The 20,622-nt window shown below is 50.6% G+C and overlaps 1 protein-coding gene across 1 annotated transcript in view; it reads right to left on the reverse strand.

Annotated features, from left to right (window-relative positions):
- SH3RF3 (SH3 domain containing ring finger 3) overlaps window positions 1–20,622 on the reverse strand; it is a 398,130-nt gene that overhangs the window by 164,747 nt on the left and 212,761 nt on the right. The window contains exon 2 of the mRNA XM_045981399.1: window positions 11,212–11,487. Coding sequence (XP_045837355.1) covers window positions 11,212–11,487 — 276 coding nt within the window. The remainder of the gene's footprint in view (window positions 1–11,211; window positions 11,488–20,622) is intronic.

The raw sequence follows: 20,622 nt of genomic DNA on the forward strand, positions 1-20,622 counted from the left end.
ACAAAAATTAACTCAAAGTGAACAACAGAATAAATGTAAAGCACAAAAATATAAAACTCTCAGAAGGTAACATAGGAGAATATCCAGACGACCCTGGGTTTATTGATGACTTTTTAGATAAAATATCAAAGCCTGACCTATGAAAGAATTGATAAATTGGGAATCCTTAAATTAAAAATTTCTGCTCAGCAAAACACACTGTCAAAGAGCATAAAAAATAAGCCACAGGTTCATGAAAATATTTGCAAAAGACATATATGGTAAAGGACTCTGATTCAAAAAATACAAATAACTCTTAAAACTCAACAGTAAGAAAACAGAGGGGCCTGGCTGGCTCAGTCAGCACGTGACTCTTGATCTCAGGGTTGTGAGTTCAAGCCTCACACTGGGCATGGGGCCTACTTTAGAAAATAAGAAAACAAAAAATCCAATTTAAAAATGAACTGAAGATGTAACAGACACCTCACCGAAGAAGAGACACAGATGGCAAATACAAATATGAAAAAATACTCCATGTCATATGTCATTTGGGCAATGCAAATTGAAACAACAAGATGTTACCACACACCTATTAAAATGGCCAAAATCCGGAACACAGACACCGCCAAATGCTGGCAAGAATGTGGGGTAACAGGAACACTCATTCATGGCTTGTGGGGGATACCATATAGCACAGTTACTTCCAAAGACAGTTTGGGGGTTTCTTACAAAACTAAAAATACTCTTAACTTATAATCCAGCAGTTACATTCCTTGGTATTTAACCAAAGGGCTGAAAATTTATATCCACACAAAAACCCACACAGGATATTCACAGCTGCTTATTCACAATCCTAAAGCTTGGAAACAGTCTAATGGTGTCCTTTAGTAGGTGAATGGATAAATAAACTGGTACATTAAAGACAAGAGCGTCTGATCTAAAGCTAAAAAGACATGAACTATCAAGCCATGAAAAGACATGGAAGAAAGATATATGGATATTACTAAGAAAAAGAAACCAATCTGAAAATGTTATATGTTATGTTATTCCAACTCTGTGATACTGTGGAAAAGGCAAAACTATGGAGACAGTAAGAAGATCAACGGTTGTCAAGGGTTGGGAAGTAGGGAGGAAAGGGACGAACAGGTGGAACACTGAAGATCTTTCGGGAAAGCACTCTGTACCATACCATGATGGAGAGACATGTCATTATAAATTTGTCCAAACCCACAGAATGTACAACCCCAAGAGGGAACCCTAAGATAAACCACGGACTTTGGGTGATTATGATGGGTCAGCGTAGGCTCGTCAACAGCGGTTACAACGTGTGCATCTCTGGGGAGAGGCACTTATAGCGGGGAAGGCAGTGCACGTGTGGGGCTAGGGTTATGGGGGAATCTCTGTACCTTCTGTCAATTCAGGAATGAAACAAAAATTACTCTACAAATTAAGTATTTTTTTAAAAGGTAATAGTGCCACAGAGTGATGACCATGGACACACTACAGCATGCTAGAACCATCCAGACATGGCTCACAAATGTAATGTTGAGAGAAAGCAAAACTGGACACAAAAATATACATGTATGGTCCATGTCTTTGAAGTTGAAGAACAGATACAACTCATTTGTGGTGGTAGGGACACGGGAAGACAGAAAGGTGGAAGGACTGGGTGCTGGTATCTTACCATCTCCCCACTGGGTAGAGAGTATGAGGATAGCTGTATAATTTTGATTAGAGGACTTGATGGTATGTTATGGTTTATTTAGATTTAAAGTTTTTTTTTTAAGGTAATAGTCCATCCAGTATAGATAAGTCACAACATGCCTTGAGTACGGAATTTGATCCTAATACCTCTTTATAAAGAGACATCACATATGGAGAAAGCCAACCATTATGTGGACAGTCTGAAATCGAGTCACAGAAAACCAGAGGAAAAAAGTGGTATGCCTGAGCTTGAGACATGGGAAAGTTGGGTGGGAAGCATGGAAACTGTCTTCCAGCCTTGGCATCATTACCACCCTGAAGAGCTGGGCTCACTCGGAGTCACCTGAGAGGGCAGGACACACACCGAGGGCTACAATGTACTGAGAAGCAGACACAGCCCCATGTAAGGGAAAGCTATCCAACAACGAGTATCCCCTCTTGGACCAGGGGCTCTGTCATCACTCCAAGTGTTCAGCAGTGCCAACCTATTCCTTATGTGGCCACCAATATGCAAGCATCCCCTAAGAGCCACGCATGGGGAAGAAACACTATCCCTTCCCAAGAAGAGCTCAACACTGGGTGGGAGAGGTCTGCTCCTAACGTCCACTGATACAGTGTAAGTACAGTGAAATCTCAGCACAATGCAGTAAGTGGGGTTCAAAATCCAATTCTGTCAGCTACCGTGAAGCTAGTGAAAGGAGCAGGTGGAACCTGCCATCCCCACCTGCCTCTCAGATTCAAGATCAATGCAGTCCCTGCTGTGGTTCGGTGGGAACTGGTGGCAGGTCTCTGATCTAGCCCAAACACTGACGGGGACAATTCTTGGTCCTGTGGCTGGCTGGGGTTTCATGGCAGTGGTAGGATTTAAAATGATCCTCTTTAGCTGGCATGAATTTTGTTGGGGAGACTGGGCTGGGAGGACAGTGGTACAGGAACCCAGTCACTCTCCATAAACAGAAATGAGTCAGTTTGCTTAGGAACATCAAGAAAGGTTTCCTATAGCTCTGACTCTAACCCAAACTTATACACCCAGAGACAGCCTCTAAGGAGGAACATTTGAGTGCTGGGCAATGAGAAAGTTCACCCTAGCATGTCAGAGCTACCAGCATGAAATCTGGTATGTTCTGGAAACACTGATCACTTCTCCTATCACCATTGTAGGACTGGGGAAACAAGGACCCTTTTTTGGTGGCTAGATCACATCGGGTGTCTGATTCACTGTCAATATTTCAAAAAGCTGGAACCAGTGCTTCCCGAAGGACAAGAAAAAGGGCAAAATCCCTGCTCTGGGCCTCTTTGGAATACAGAGAATTGCTCCCTCCTCAAATAGTAAATGAGCTTTCCATATGACAGTGGCAAGACTGAGCTGCATGGTTCAGACCTGAGTTTTTGGTTGCTGTTTTGTAGAGAATGGTGTCCCCTGCATGTCACACTCGACGTGGTAGGCTGCTGGTGGCCTGAGAACAAAGCCATGCTGAGTAGAATGCACAAGGAACAAGAAGGCTTGGCCCCCACAGTGCTGTGCTCTATGTAACAGGTAAGCAAGCCTTTCTAGAAAGTGCCAGACAGCCAATATTTCAGGATTTTGAGGCAATCCTGTCTCTGTCACATATTCTGTTTGAGTATGAAAGCATCCAGAGACAACATGTAAAGGAAGGAGTCTTGCTATGTGCCAATAAAACTTTATTTACACAAAGGACAGCGAGTGGGTAGAATCTGACCCGCAATCACTAGTTTACCAACCCTTGCTTGATGTACCTGAGTAAATGAAATCTAAGTAGACACCACTGATAGTCAGGAGGGCCACACAAGCTTTGGGCCAATATAGCAACATTTGAGGATTTTATGGAGGAAACCTGTTCCCACCACATCATTTCACTTTCAATTTCATTCACATGTCTCAAGTAAGGTGCTCATTGCTCACTGTGGGGCAGTGTAATTCTATGTGCTGTTTTCCCTCTTCCTTCAAGTTTCTACGCTTTGAAAATATACCAAATGCCATTGTAGTACAGCAGTGGCTCTCCTTTGCATCCAGGCGGTCTCAGGGTGGTCCTAAGTGATGGTAAGTTTGGGCTATGAACATAGCACGGTTATTAAAAAAGTATATTGCTTCTCCTCCCAAGGCTCAGTGGGTAATACATTTGAAAAGGATTTAGGTATTGTGGTAGGCCTGCCGTCTAAAAGGGGCCTTCAACCTGCATTTCTTTCTTTCTTTTTTAAAGATCTATTTATTTGAGAGAGAGACCAGAGCAGGAGGGGCAGAGGGAGCGGAAGAGAGAGAACCTCAAGCAGACTCCCACTGAGCACATGGAGCCCGAGGGGGCTTCGATCCTGAGATAGCGACCTGAGCCGGAACCAAGAGTCAGATGCTTAACCCACTGAACCACCCGGGCCCCCCTCAAACTGCAATTCTATTTCATTTAACTAACCTGGCCAAATCTGTGTGCTTGTTCCTCCCTGGGGAAAAGTGGATCTGCAAGCAGCTGGGCTCTGTAAAGAAGCTGGGGAGCAGAGCACTGACGGTCCACCTTCCGGACCCACAGGGAGGGTGGTGCCTCTGTGTCCACCCAGAGGCCCTCTGGATGCCACTGAAGGTGACTCACCCAGCACCCAGCCCTAATACCGTTTCAGAAATGCAGTTCAGTAAAGGTCACGGCTCACACATCTGGGGATCAGCCTGAAAACCTAGCAGAGTTCCTTCAGCACGTCTGGATAAACCAGCTCCGAGGGCCGAAGGTTTTACTCTCCTAACTGAGTGGTGTAGCAATGACACACTTCAAGCAGCTAGAAACATCCTTGAAGGACCACAAAGAGCAAGCAGATCCTCCTGGAGAGCCACTTGAAAGCCTCCACTCCCCCTTCACCTGCACTCAAGTGGTTTCTGAGAAGTAGTGGGAACCAGACCAGAGGGAGCCCTTCCTTTCATCCCTTCAGGGCGGACTGCCTGCTCGGCGAGCCACGGCCATAGCCACCTCAGAGTGCAGCGTGACTGGGGACCCACGCCTGTCACCGAGCCCTTCCCTGTCAGAACGCAAGCCAGTCACACGGTGCCCAAATCACCACTCCTCAGAAAGAAGGGAATTAAAAAAGGAAAAGTTGAAAAACTCCCTCAGTCTTCTGTTGCAGAAGTAACACAAATTGTTCCTCTGGGCAGTTCTAGGTGAGGATCTTAATGGAGTCATCGCTGCCATGAACCCTCTGCTGTCCTGCTGAGGACTCTGGGAGCCATGGCATTCCAGAACCCCAAACTGTCCTGTCTCACACATCCCATTTCAATTCCAGAGGCTGTCAGAGGCCTGGAACCACTCATAGAAAGGCAACGCTTTAGGAGAGAGAGAGGCAGACCTCGGGGCAGGGGGGAGGGGGGGTCTCGCCTGCAGTCTCAGGGTGGGTCCAGATGTAAGTGGAGAGGCCAGAGGTCAGATGTCGCACCCTCCTCAGTGCTTGCAGATCTCCCCACTGCACACACACACCCCACACTCATGCACACACCCCACAAGCACAAACACCACATGCGCGCACACATACATCACATACACACACTCACACACATCAGAGGCACACACACTATAGACACACACACCACATACCACACTCACACACACCACAGGCACACTTACACACTACACTCACACATATCATAGGCACACACACTACAGGCACACACACACACACCACATACCACATGTACACGTGTACCACACTTACCACACACTTATGGTATGTGTACACACATACCATAGACACGTATACACCACAGACATACACAACACAGGCATACACATTCCCCAGTAGGATGGAGCTCAGGTATGAAGACCCTGCTCCCAGTGTGCCCACTATGAGCCGTGAACCCTCGAAGGTGGGACCCTTCCCACCCACTGGCCCACCGGGAACACAATCCCGCACTGATAAATATCTGATGAATGAATGAATGGACGAGGAGGCTGGACAAAAATACACTTGTACTCTCCAGAGCAAACGCAGCTGACCTCTTGTCCAGGCCAAGGCAGAGTGCCTGCACCCAGCCTCACTGACAAATATATATTCAGTGTCCTGTGTGTCCTTCACTTTCCCAAGACGGGGATCGGCAGTTGGTAAAGGCAGGATGGCCACACTCAGGAAGCCTGCACTCCAGCCATGAGACAGACAACTGTCATGTCACTACACATATTATGTTCTCTGGAGGGAAAAATGTGAGTGTAGAGTGCTGGGTGGGGAGGCTCCATCACTCAGGGGTCAGGGGCCATTCTGAGGGACATGGGACAGGTGGGGAGGGCACTCAGGCCGTGGGGAGAGCTGCAGAGGCCCTAGGGGAGCCAATAGGATGGAGGGACAGTATAGCATGAGTGGAGTGAGCCAAGAGCAGGCCTGGAACTGAGCCTGGGAGAGAGGTGGGTGCTGGGTCAGGCAGGGCCTCTCAGGCGGCACAGACTCTGACGTTGGCTCTGAGGAGGCTGGAACCAGATGGGGCAGGCTCAGGGGACAACAGGCTGCGATGCCCATGGTGAGCCGGGGAGACGGGGCACATCGGGTGGGAGGCTAGTCCTGGGGGAATATTTCCTGACAAAGCTTCAGACATAAAAAAAATTCTATCTTTTAACAGATCTAAAAGATTCCCTATCAGTTTCTCACACTCTCACCTGGATATCCAAAACAAGCAAGGACATTCCTCAGAAGCCCCCAGGCTGCCACTGCTCTCCCTGTCACCTCCTCTGTGCTCGTGTTTGGGGCTGGTCACCTTAGTAAAGGCATCTCCTTGACCCAGGCCGAGCAGGACTCAGAAGTGGCTGGAAGGAGGGAACCAAGCACCGGGAGCCACAAAGGTGACTGAGATTCTTTTGTAACTTCTGGGGGCTTCCTGAGCAGAGCACTGCAGTGAGGCTCATCCCACTTTGCTTCCTGGGTCTTTCCAGCCCTGAAAGCATTCCCAACGCCCGTCGGAAAGAAGCAGAGAAGACACATTTGGGCCTGGGTGCCCAGCAATGGGGACAACAGTCTCGACATGGGTGCTGAGATTTCACACACCCTGGGCAATACCCTGAGGGATTTAGCCACCAGAAAAAAAAAAGGGTCTAGCCAACCAGCCAAATTCTCAGCCCCCCAAGCAGTCAGTGACTTAGGAAGGGTGTTTGTTTTCCTGTGAGCATTTTGGACTGACATAAAAAGTGATAAGTATCTGACTGAACCTCATCTTTTCCTGAAACAGGAAGAAAGCAGAGGACAGAAAGCAAATATTTATTGAATGCCTATTTTTGAGCCTGGTTCTCTAAATGCCTTTGCTCACTGAATCCTATTATCAACTCCGCTGTACAGCTAAAAAAAGAGACTCGAAGACCAAGTACATGTCCCAAAGTTACCACTTAATAAGAAAAAAGTGTCATGATTTGTATCCTTGTTTATCGACTCCAGAGCCCAAAATGTCTATACTTGATTTTTATCTAAGCCCATCCCCTGGATCAGAAGAACATAGTTCGGGATTAATGCTGGGGTAATTCACACAGAAGAGAAGTCCCACACTTTTGGAAGACAATGACTAAACATTCAGCAGCATAATATCACATGGAAGGGTATTGTGCTGACCCCAATAGCAGAAAAGTAGGGCTAGGCAGGGACAGGGTGGTCGTGTTTTATACGGGTCTTTGCCAACTCAGAGCATCCCTCGGGCCCTGAGGGGAGACTGGGGAAGGGACAGTGTGCGGTGAAGGTGGGGAAGAGAGCTGTCCCTACGGCCACTGATCCACAGCCTCATGTGGTAAGCACGATGGGGTTCAGTCCGACGCGATGATCCTCAGGCTCCTGCTGCTAGCCGGGTGCAAAAGTGACTCTGGGGTCAGCCAGGTGCTACCTGAGACAATCTCACGGCCTCTCAGGATTCCTGAGCATTGCAGAGTCAATTCACTAAAGGGCAGCCCCAGGCCCCTGACATCCAGCACAGCCACCTCGCAGGGCAATGAGGATATTAAACCGGGATGTACACAGTCAGGGTTCAAGGAGAATTTGTTGGATTTTGTAGTTGAGTTAAAACCAGGTAACGTGGAGTAAGCTGCCACAGAAAGACTGGAACTCAAAGTTCCCACTCGTCTGCCAAGCCTGAAGCGTAGCTCTTTACTTGTATCCCTTCACCCCAGCCCCACCCCCCACCCCCCATAGGACGTGTGTCCTGACCCTGAAGATTAGGTGCCCTGGCAAGGTTAAATGTTTCCCCGAGGTCAGCTGTGGGGTCCCTAACTGCAAAGTCCCTGCACAAGGGTGCCTCCCCAGCAAACTCATTTCCTCTCTGTGCATGCAAAGGGCGGCAGGCATCAAGGTCCCGCGGGAGAGCAAAAGCACAGGCGGCCGAGCTTTGGGGGCTCAGTGAGCTTCTTTCCTTCAGTCTTTGCTTTGGCACGTGCCCTGCTTTTTGGAGTGGGACAACTAAGAAGTTATAAAATATGCTTTTTATAGTTGCTTCACTGAAAGTAATTATTCATTCTCTTCTTAAATGAAGCAAGGACTTTGGTTTTAGAATGGCTCTAATTCATGCAATTTTAACAGGACTGTTCAAAAGCCAATGCAGAAGGTAAAAAATCTCGCTTTGATCCACCTGCTTCCTGACTTTTTAAACCCAATCAATCCCATCACCATGAGGTTTTTGAAAGGTAAGTGGGCGTCATCTGTGGATCTTAGAGACCCCTCTTTCCTTGCTGACTCCAGAGTGGAATGCAGGCAAACAACAAAGCATTCCATGCAGCCAAAATCAAGCCGGTCTGAAGGAGTGATGCCAACCCCAGAGTCACTTGAGGTGTGATATAAACGGAGGTTGTCAGATGGAACCAGTGGCCCAGGCTTGGGAACAAATGAGCTGGTCAAATGCACATGCAAGGGAAATGTCAGGCAAGCAGAGTGGGCAAGAGGAAATAGGAACAGAGCAGGAGAGAGTCACGACTTGTCACCCATGTCCTACAGAGGCTTTGTTTGAAAACATTTAGAGGTAAGAGCTGTAGATAGCACAGGGGCTCAGTAGGGGCATCTGCCCTAATCCAAGCAGATGGGCAAAAGTGGGTGGTCCCAGAAAGGTTATGTGAACAGGGCAGGGGAGGGATGTCACAGCACAATTGTCAGTGGGAATCGTGTGCAGGGATCTTTAACTCTCCATATTAATCCACAGGACTCAAGAAAAAAAAGTCCTTGGAAAACACTCTGAGATAATGCACTTCCTGCCTGGCTTCCCATGGAAACAGCCACATTACCTAGCCAGGGACCCCCAGACTCTCACGTGCTGGGTGCCTCAATTGCAACTTAAATGCCATCTCTCTAGAAGCCCTCATGGCCACAGACCCCTCAACAGCAATGCCCTCTCATGACCTAGACACGGTTGTTGTACCCCCAACCCAATTCCAAGTAAGAACGATACCAACCACAGAATGAGCCTAGAAAGCCTGAGTTTTAATTTTTCCCATGAGGACCACTTACTGCTTCTTCTGAAATGGCAAACACGAAGGGCTACCACTGAAGGTTTTGGAACCTTTACTAAATGCCTGCTCCAGCTCCCAGGTGACCAGGCTTGTTCTCTGAGGCTGACTCTGGGACACGTCTCTATTGACTTGCTCCTGCCTGCCTCTCCCACCACACGTGAGGCTCCAGAGGGTAGCAGGTCTGTCTGTGGCCTCTGAGTGTGGTACGGTGCCCAGCAGAGTTGGAGGCTAGTACATCTTGTTGGGGAGAGGACAAATGCCTCTCTCTGTCTGATGGGCTCTGGTCTTTACCCTGGAGCTGAGAGTCCCAGGCAGAGGCCTGTAGAACACAGCCGGTTATGACATTGGTGGGGAAGGCAGGCCTCTGCTCATGCCAGCTGAACTGTGCTCCACGGCTCTGCAGCGGTCAGTGCGAAGTAAGCTCTCCCAGCTCAAAGAGCCTCCTCCGACAAAATTCTTTGAGGATGGCTCTGTCTGTTCCTGGAGCTGGCTGAGCTCAGAGAAGCCTGAAGCCATCACAGAGTCTGTCTCCTTAGCAAGAGCCCAACCAGAACTCAAGAGGTTGAGAGGGGTCCCTGCTCTTGGTCACAAGTGACAGCACAGAGCGTCACAGGGCCCCCAGCTTGTTCTTCTCTCAGGGGAGGTTCTCCGGAGTCCACTGGGCAGAGAGGTGAGCAAAGTGGGGGCTCTGACATTGCACTCCAGGCAGCCTGTCACTCTAGGCTGCAGACTGAGGGAGAGACAGAGAAGAGGAGGAGGGAGGGGTGAGAGAGTTAAGGGGGACAGGTCTAGCTGCAGCTGCCTGGGAAGCCGCACCAGCCAGATGACAACTGGAATTAGCATCAGAACACCTTGATGAAAGGAAGGTAGAAAAGAGTTGAATCTGTGAATGAAAAATAGATTATTCACTGTCAGTCTGAACAATGGAACAAGACACAAATAGCAGCCATGCGCAGGACATGCCAATTTTGCTCAGAAATGGTGTGCACGGTACTCCAGCGGCACTCCAGAGAGCTCAGCAGCACGGCCAAGTTCGGCTCTGAGCAGATGTGGGGAGAGGGAGAATAACAATGGCCTCTCCGAAGTAGGAAGGACGTGGGCTCTAAGTTCTAGCTCTGTTATTTACAACCACGCGTGCACATGTGAGGCAGGGGGGAGGGGGGACCAGGACAGACAGGAGACAGAAGATGAAAGGTGGAAGAAGAGGCCCGAGCCACCAGCTGCTGGTAAGCCTCTTGGAGCTCAGGCTACAACATGAGGAAGACAGTCAAGATCAAGCTTGCCCGCATAGGTAAAGCTATCAAGGGCAACTGTGGTTACTGGGTAGGGGCTCCAGAGGCCCGGCCTTGCCCAGCACCGGGAGGAGGGTGTGTGAGTGGAAAAAAGGAAGGGCGACACCCATAGACAAGAATGGAGCCTGTCAGTTGTAGGTGGCAACAAACTTGATGGTAAGCCATCAAGGCTTACAGGGCCGTCCTCTCTGCTCTCTCCGCACTCTACAGTCACAGAGGCCTCGGATGGCCAGAAAACAGGCCCCTTGGCATCTCACTGGGCTCTGCTGGGACAGTTCTGCAGCCCAACACTATTTAGTCTGCCAGCCCCTGGGTCCCTCCCTGCAAGACTGACCTGTGCCTATGCACACGTGTCTGTGCCCTCTGGTGTTGCAGAGCACAGGGCTGAGGCATGCTGGCTGCTGGGCCCTACCGCCACTTCCCTGTGAGCTGAAGGGGTCCCTGCAGCAGCCTTCCATGATGGGCCCCTCTCCCAAGGTCTGCCAGTCCTGGAGAGACTTCACACCTCTGGACCCGAGTCGCCACAGAGGCACTGTGACTCAGGTGACGGAGGGTCCTGCACCTGTCACGCAGTGAGTGTCCTGGCAGCTCTCGGGGGAACTGTGTGTCAGGCTGTGTGCCGTCTCCTCCCACTCGACAAAAACTCAGCAGGTAGGAAATGGCTCTCCCTACTTACTGAGGCTGAACGGGGAGGAGCCTGGGCACTCTGGAAGGAGCCAGGATTCCAACGGGCAGGTAAGTGGGAATCACGGGGTGTGGGTGGTCACAGGGTCCCCCCTTACCTTGGTAAAAGTCAGACAGTCCTTGTCCTGGTCTCTGTCCTTCATCTCGAAATCATAAAGTGCTTTGCCCTGGGGTGGGGTCTGCGGCAAGGGCCGGACGCACTGGATATAGCTGGCGGGCAGGAAGCCGTGAGCCCCATGCAGCTCCCCGTGGTACCAGTGTTCGTCCACCCTGCGCCGCAGGATGATGATGTCGCCCTTGCTGAACTTGAGGTCGCCAGGTTCTTTCCCCTCGTAACTGTAGAGCGCCTTCCCATAGGGAAGCTGGGAGAGAGTCTGAAAGCAAAACATAGCATCACGTTACTCAACATGGCCTTCCTCCTGCCCCATTAGATCGGTCTGGGATGGGGGGCTCCTGTGCTGTGAGGGCATGTACAGAATGTTCCAGAGTAGTAAGTACTTCAAAAGAACAGACACCCTATATGGGGATACTCAAGCCCATGGCCCTACTGAGACAAACCCGTCCCCATAATGGCACCCCCCCAAATAGAGCGTGTGAGGGGGGGCCAAGTGTGGTCCTGGACTGTCCACAGGAACCAACTCACTCTGCTGAAAAGGACTCTGGAATAGAAGCTAAATTACTGCCCTTTATAGATGAGGGTACTGAGGCATAGAAAAAGAGAAGGTAACTGGCCCAAGGCCTACCCCCCCGCACCTCCCCCTGCTGCAAGGATACCAGAATCCCTACCCAGGTAGATTGGCTCTGATATTTTCATCCACTACTCTGTGTTAAATTGTCCTCCATTCTGTGCTATTTCTAGCTGCCAAACTTCCAACAATTATTGTCCAAAAACATTTTCCTGACTTCATCTCCGAACCTTCACAGCAACTCAGAACACATGTCAAGGGGGTTCTCAGGTCAAAGGGACAGTCCCACATGTGCCATGGGACCTTCCCACTCACAGCCTCACAACCAAGGGCAGATACTCGTGATGTCCAGCTCAGAGAGACAGTCTGGCCATGGAAGGTGGAGGCCACCCCAGGACATGGGTCACCAATGCACTAGGAGTTCTAACAGGTGGTCCCTGGCTATCACAACCCCCCCTCCCCCATACACACACCAATGACAAATAGCTTTTTGATGCACATGGCAGTTTAGTCCAGAAGTACAATTTCAAGACGATAAAATAGTATCCTCTTAATGTCATGGGACATCCTTGCCATCCTGTCAAAGATTGGCCAACCTTTCTTAAAGTGATCTGCCATCTTGGGTCTCAAATGGTGAGCAACTAGTTCTGAAACCAACACAGAGTTCGTGGCAATCTCTGCTCATCTGCAATAAGGAATCTGTTGAACCACCCGGAGACTTGGCGTCACCATCCCCTTCCCAGCTCCTCAGCTGTCTCATAAAGACCAGTGGCCGCCTGGGTTTCTATATTCCTCTTCCATATGGGTGGTCGATACCCAAGGAAGCTCTGCCAGAGGCCAAGTCTCTGTCAGAGGAAAACCCACCCCTGCCCCTGCGGCAATACCCAACAATTTCCTTGACAGAAGCTGCATTTTCTTACCAGGGCTGTCTATGCCAAGGCTTTCTTTAGTATTTGAATCAGTCAATAGAACCACAGAAGCCTGCAGCAATAGTACATCGAAAGCTCTTTGTAGGGGACTTAATAGCATGTTGGCAACTCAATCACTCCGCATTTCTGTTTCAGCAATGTCAAATGACAGCAGTTAAGAGAGAACCTGCTGGCAAATTGACAAATAGCTACCACTAACCAATTAAGTAGTAACACCAGAGGAGTTTTCGTAGCAGAACTCAATGAGGAAGAAAAAAAATCAGTTTGCTTCCCATAATATTCATCCTGGCTAGCTTTGTACCATGAGCACAATAGCCTATAACAGGCCCTGATTTCAGAGGCTGAGGCAAAGGGCTGATTTGCAGCCAAGGACCGTAATCAGAAAAGAATGGAAGGGGTTGTCGGCTATGAATCACCTGAAGAAGAACACACAAAGGCCAGCTCAGGGGCCCTCAGGCAGGGACCGTTGTGTCCCCCAGGGACATTTTTGCTTGTCACAGCTGAGAGGTGGGATGCCACTGGCATCTAAAGGATAGAAGCCAGGGGTGCTGCTAATCGTCCCGCAACACGGGGCAGCCCCCACAGCAAAGGATGGCCCCACCCAGAACATTAATAGGACCGAGGCTGAGAAACCCTGCCCCAGCCTGTGAGGTTAAATTTACAAAAAGACAGCGTAGCTTTCTTGTTCTATTTGAACTTCGTCTATCACAACTTTAGAAGTTAAATGTAACACTGACTTCCATGATGGAAGTCTTTCCACTGCTGAGCACATAGAGAAGTTGAGACACCCATCAGGATAAGAGGGTTTAGAGGGACAGTAAGGCGAGAACTCGCTGTCCAACTGGAAAATGGGCTTCAGCTCCGCGCGCAGAATGTCTCGTTTCCTTTCACCGCAGACCAAGTGGGCAGCGCTCAAAAGCAATGTTTGGGGACCCACAGACACTTGAGGTTGCTGGTAGATTTGCTGCTCTTCATAACAAAGGAGAGCAGGAAAGGCCAGATTGGCACTTATGCTCTGTGTATCCTTGCATGCAATATGCACATTCACACCCCCACTTCTCCCCAAGGAGCCAGTAGCGGGGTCACTGGCATTACCGCTCTGGCCCGCCTGCTCCCAGCTCTCCTAGCTCAGCTGACACAGATGCCGCTCACCAGCACCCCTCCTGGGCACCTTGTGCAAGCCTGGCCTCCACCTGCCCGGGATGCAGCAAAGGGCCTGGGTGTAGTGACAAGGAACTGAGGCCCTTCCCAGCAGGAGGCCAGCTCTGGGGCTGGTGCTCTGGAGTAATGTGTCCTCCAAGTTCCTCCTCCAAGCACATACTGCTGATGTTTAGGGGACCTGGCCTTTCCGGGGCTCTCCAGAATGGGCCTGGCCCCACCCATGTGGGCACCATGGCCCCTGGCCTGGTCAGCCCAATTCCTTCCATGGCCCCAACTCTATCTGCCTCTATCTGTGCTTCCAATTTCCCTTCCAAGCTGTAGACTTGGTTTCAATCTGATCGCTTGTTCAACTTCTTGATCTGGGTGTCTCACGACTGTTCTTAGAGCCTCCAACCCCTGCATTTCTCACCCGGGCCAGGAAACACCTGCCCACCGCCAAGCACGTTTCCATGGTGACCCGTGTGCCCACTCTCTCCCTCCACCTTAACACTCGCCCTCAAGTCCTCCTGCCCCCATGGGTCAGCAGACGCTAGAGAAATACTAGGCTCAGAGAAATGCTCCAACCCCCCATGACCAGGCCCCTCCTCTCTCTCTCCTACACCACTACAAACTTCCACCAGTGAGCCCTCAGGCCCCGTCAGCCCAATGTGAGGCTGGATGCCCCAGCACAGAGCCGATCTACCCGCTGGGGCTCCGGAGATTTCCATGGCTACCGACCACCCCTGGGGAAGGGCACCAAGCTCCTGAGCATGGCATCAGGATGCCCCGACATGACCTCAGCCCAGCTTCCAGCCCCCGCTCCCAATACTCTTCCCCACCGCCCATACCAGCCACAGGGTCAGCACCTAGTTCACAGAGAGCACGTGCTTTTGGAACCCCTGGGGCTTGCTTACTACCTTCGCCCCTCTCACTTCCTCCCAAACCCGGCAGCAGCAGGCTGTGTCCTCCAAGTTCTGAGAGCCTGTACTCCATCCACCCCTACCGCACTAACACCTCTCAACCCCAGCCCTGGAACAGGAGTGTCCGGAACATAGTGTTGTCCTGGGCAAGTTTGTTCATTCAGCTGGGCTCAGTTTCCTCCTGAGACGGAGCCTGGGTGGGGCTGGAGGTGGACAAAGTCACAAATGACAGATTGGACATGACACCCCTTGTCAACCAGCATGCCTCACAGAGATCCAGGACAAGGGTGCCGATCCCACTGCACATGGAGGAGCAAAAGAGCAGCTGCAGCAGAAGCCAGGCAGGAGCGCCCTGCAAACACGGTGGCCTGGCCGGGGCCAACCATCCTGCAGCTCTGAGGTCAGATCATTGGGCTCAGAGCACACAGCACAGCCTTGCTGGCCCAGCCACAGTCTGGCGAGTCAGCCATCCTCCGGTCTGTGCCTGTGGGTGGGCAAGGACAGGGCAAGTGGAGAGAGAGAGAGCCATGGAGAAGGGAAGGGGGAGAGGGAGGGAGCCCAGCCCACCTGATCATTCCCGCCCCAGAATGCCCAGGTCAGCACCTGAAGGAACAAAACTGAGATGCAGAACATAGCTCTGAGGGTAATAATGAAAGTCAGGGACAATGCCAAGAGGTGACTTATTGGGGTTGGGGGAGGGAGATGGAGTAGTGCTGCCAGAACCTGGTTCTCGCTGTTAGGAAATGCTCTGAAATGGGGGCTCTCAGACTCCACGGCACCTGTCATCTTCAAAGCCCTTTGTAAGATTAACTAATTAGTCCATGACAGGGCCTGACCCTCCCAGCCCCAGAAACTGACCAGGTTTCCATGACACCATTACCTCTCAGCCTGCAGACTGCTCTGTAGAACCCCTCAACCATGTGTGCTCCCCTCTGGAGGAATCCTATTCAAACACGCCACGGAGCCGCCACTCTATGGGCTCAAGACATTAAGGAAAAGAAATAAAAGGAAAAGGGAAATACATCTGGGATGCCTACAGGATAATTTACACCAGCCACCCCTGCAAGGCATTAATAGTAATTAAAACTTATAATGTCAATTTCATGGCTCATTACTCAGATGTAGCACACAAATCTTGCTGTGGGCTTAATGCCCTACCCCGTGGAGACATGGGTGCTCACGCACGCACAACAGCAGCAGCTCCTTCTTTTATGGAGATCACCGCAGCAGCAAGCTTTGACAAATGTGCCTCCATTACACCATGCTGCTGACAGGCTCTAAGTCACAGGGGCTTCCCTGGGAGTGGGGTGTGTGGGGGAGGGGGGTGGGGGCAAGGCCAGGTCTCACTCCTTCAGATCCCCCAGCAAGCTCGAGTGAACAGTGTGGACAAAGAACTCGCCCATGTTTTAGGCTCTAAGGACTCAACCTGTCTCCCTTACTCAGAGCTTCCCAGGCACCACTTTAGAGTGGCATAGCTTCTAACTGCACGTTACCAATGGAGGGCCCCCCTGGTCCATCAGCTCCATGAGGACAGATAACATGCCTATTTTTTGTTCAGTGTTGTATCCCCGACACCTGACCTGGCATAGATCCATGCTCACAACATCTTTTGAATGAATGAACATACGGACCAGTCAAACCAACCCTCCAGGATTGCACCTGGGCTAAGAGCTTCCCCTGCACGTTGTTTTTTCCAGGATGTGAGGTTCAGGGTCCACACAGCCCAAAAGCTTATTGCTCAGAGTGGCTGGGCCTGGATAAATGGGGACAATCCCAGTGCTAACTTGAGGAGGAGGGCATGACAACCTGAGGAACCAGGCTGAGCAAACGCACAAAGCTGGACACACGGGGGTCTGCTTCCCACAGACACGGCAGAGCTGACGGCCACGGAATCAACACACCCTGGCACGCTCCAGGGGCGGTGAGCAGGCTGCAAAAGGGAGACGGCCTAACCACAACCATGCCAAGCCTGCAGGGTCTATGAAGGCGGCAGAGACAGCTAACCGTCCCCTGATTCCCACTTGCTCTTGCTTCTTGCCAGTGAGAATATTCCAGGTTTCAACTGGGGGTCAAGGTCACCCAGCTAAATACTTTCTTTCCCAGCTTTGCTTGCAGGTCGCCGTGGCCATGTGTCATAACTCTAGTCATGTAGTGCATGTGACAGCAGCTCATGCAATTCTGGAGCCCGATTTATAATGACATTGGTAAGGAAATCCTAATTCCTGATTCTCCCTCCCACGGCCTGAATGGCGGGGGGCGGGGGGAGGTAAGCCAGCTTCTGCCACTCCAAGATCCCCCCTGAGCAGAGGCAGGAGGATCCTGCTCCTTGACTGACCATGTAGAACAGATCCTAGGACTGTGACGTGGGGAAAAGACACTTCACCTTCCTCCAGCCGCCACACTTGGGATGTTCTCACCAGAGTGCGGCCTGTATCCCGAGTAGCTCAGAGGCTCTGTGGTGTGAATGACCATGTCCCCAGCCCATAAGTGGTTTTCAAGGCAAGCACTGACCCTCACACCACTGTGGAGGTTACCATTTGTGTATTCCCTGCTAGGACGGTACTGTGAGCGCGAACCCTCTCAGGTTTAGAATTGCTTGAAAAGCCGTGATGTCATGCGCTAAATGAAGCAGTGAAACAGGATGTCCCCTCCCTGTGACATAGAGATGTCACTACATCACACATCAACCAGGACGTTCCCAGGTTTTAGTTCTACAGTTCTTCTAGTGCCTTCTTCCATTTTTCTCATTAAAAGCTTCCCATCAGATGCTGGATTTTTGTTCCATTCACTCCTCTGTTCTGAGGATTTTATTTTCTTTCCGGTATTTGCATACATGTGCTTCCAAGAATTTACAGAACAGCATGATGTGCCAGACCCTGCAGTAGGCTATGGGGAGTAAGACACCTCCCTCTATTCAGAGGGTCACCAACCAGGGCAACAAAAGAGAAATGCACATTTGGCCCCCAACACATGTGGGGTGAGGACAACACTAAGCCGGTACCCTGTGATGCAGGCATAATCCGTCTACACCAAGAGTGGCCGTTAGTCACTCTGTGTTGAGCACAAGTTTTGTGTTTCAGCAAGATCAGTGAGGATTATTAAGAAATTGTACATTTTTCTTTTTTTCTTCCTTTTTCCTTTACTTCTCCCGGATCTTGTCAAAGGTCTGCTTCTCAAGTTTGCCTGCTGTTCTATGCACTTTGGCAGGCAATTCGCTGATGTTAGTGGTAATTTGCTGGAAGGTGGGAGGGCTTCTCAGTCTGAGCTATTAGGAGAAGTGAGATATAAGGAAACCCATGTTCTGCCTAAGAGACATCTGGTGACTTTGGGCTGGATGGAGTCATTTGTATGTAGAAGGTGTGAAGCCCCTTGGGTTCTCCAGATGAATGGTTCTATATAAGCAATACCACGCTTATGCCACAGAAGGAATGTGGCTCTTTGAACCTCCTCTCAAATTAGCTGATACAACTCTGTAATAAAATCATCATGGCATCAGAATTAAAACTTTTAGATTTTTTTTTTTTTAATTTATTTGACAGACAGAGATCACAAGCAGGCAGAGAAGCAGGCAGAGAGAGAGGAGGAAGCAGGCTCCCTGCCGAGCAGAGAGCCCGATGCAGGGCTCGATCCCAGGACCCTGGGATCATGACCTGAGCCGAAGGCAGAAGCTTTAACCCACTGAGCCACCCAGGCGCCCCCCGAACTAAAACTTTTAAAGCAACACACTCCTCTTCAAAGAGTTTATGCTTTAAAAAACTCCAGTCACCCTTCCGAGGGTGTGAAGCCACTTTCTAAGCCACTTGCCTATGTGACCCTGGAAAGGGGAGAGACACCAGGATCCAACAAAGTCCGGCAGAGAGAAGGTGGGATCCAAAATTAAGGTCTAGAAGCTGAGTCTCAGAAAAAGTCGCTCCTAACAAGGACATAGCTCAGTTAGGAGGGGTTTTTTTCCCCCTATTTGGGGATCTTGAGAGCCAACATTAATGGAAATATTGAGAGCGACAATAATTCTGGAGAAAGTACATGTGCACACACGTGCACACACACATGGACATGCTCGCAGCCCTGGCCTTGGCTCAGCATTCACACAGATGAGGGTCGCAGACAGTCAGTTTGTTCCCATGCGATAGAGAGCCCTCACGTGTGACGATCAGATCTCTAGCATCCTCCTCCTTGTCCTCAGGGAACATGCGGGCTCATTCCCACTGGGGCCAGGAGCTCACTTTTTACTATCCACATGAAGAAGAATAAAGGGGATCCTCACAGTCACCAAAACAAAGTGGGCCTCTGCTGATCCCAGCACAAGACCGTGGCTGACCCCAGCACAAGACCACGGCTGAGGCCAGCTGGACTGACTCACGGGGTGCCAGCTTCTTGTCCCCCGTCAGTGCAGGCTGGGGGAGGGGAGCATGTGTGCTCGTATGTGCCCTCCTTCCCTCGGAGACCTGTGCAGTCTTCAACGCCAGAGCAGCTTCTCACTGAATACAAGTGCATTTCTGGGCACCAGCTCCATCAGACTCGCTGGTTTTACAGTCTCCACAGCAACACTACAATGGGTTCCATTCTGGTCAAACAACGGCTTCACCAAGTTCTGTTTCACCAGCAATCTCTCTATTTCTGGTTTACATAGACAAAGATGCCCTGGGAGAAGCTTCTCGGAAATGCTTGCATTGTCCAGCTCCAGATTATCTGTAGGCCATGGCGGGGTGAGGGGGTATTACACTTTACCATGTGTTTCAGCCCTCCTGACTGTGCCCCTCAGAGGGCCTTGGACACACAGTGACTGAGCAGTCACCACATGGGGCCCTGGCCTGCCTTTTCACTCTCCTTCTGAGAAGGGTAGGGAGCAGCTTGATAGCCAAGGTCAAGAATGAAAACCAGAAAGTTCTATGAAAGGGAGAGCAAAGGGAGCTGAAGATTGAGGCCCCTGACCAGAATTCTGTAAGTGCCCTTGCCCAGGGCTGTGTGCGCCTGCAGGCAGAGCACACAGCCACACAAGAAGATTCCCAGGGGCTGCCAAGGAGGCTGACCACCAATAAAGGGGTGTGGCCTCCCTTCCCCGAAATCAAGACAGATATGCCCAGAGTTCCCTGAGCAGAGACAACAGCCTGGCCTCTCTCTTGGCTGGGAGAGGTGGAATCCGACTATGCAGAAGGCTGGTGGCCAGCTGAACTGCAGAATGAGGCCCCATGTCGGAGGGGCTGGACTTTTTCACACACCCTTGGTTTCCAAATCACTCCAGCCCAACATCCAGCATGACCCTCACAGGGAGAGTAGGTGCCCCACTCCCCTACCGCCAAAGCCACAGTGACAGTCTGCTCTCCTTCATTTTCATAACATTTCGACTCAAGAGCTTACCAAGGTTCAAAGGGTAACAGAACAAGGTTCTCAACCCCTGCAAGACACCCTGTTGTACACACGCATACCTGTGTCCTGTCCGACACCATCCAGCTCTCCGGGAACCTCCTCCCCTACCCACTCTCCATCCCTGCTGCCTGCGAGCCAGGCTCTCCCCTCGCCATCTGCCTCTGCGACCTCACTGTGCTCTGGAGATCCTGCCACTCTGGGAGCTGTGAAGGCCCCTTTGTGGTTCACTGCATGACCTACCCAAAGTGTGAAGGATGCCCTATGAGGTCTGGCTCATAAAATCAAAAGTAATTCTATTCTGACAATTATGAAAACATGAGATCATTAGAGCAGCCTGGAGAAGTTTTCACCCTAGGTCTGGCAGTCATGTAACTAGGGCACCAGTGAGTATTGTTCAGAGACAAAACACCTAGTTCGTACCTGTGCAGAAAGAGGCATGTTTGACTAGCACACACGCATACACACAA

Source organism: Meles meles, chromosome 16 (assembly GCF_922984935.1).
Source record: "Meles meles chromosome 16, mMelMel3.1 paternal haplotype, whole genome shotgun sequence".
Taxonomy (NCBI): Eukaryota; Metazoa; Chordata; class Mammalia; order Carnivora; family Mustelidae; genus Meles; species Meles meles.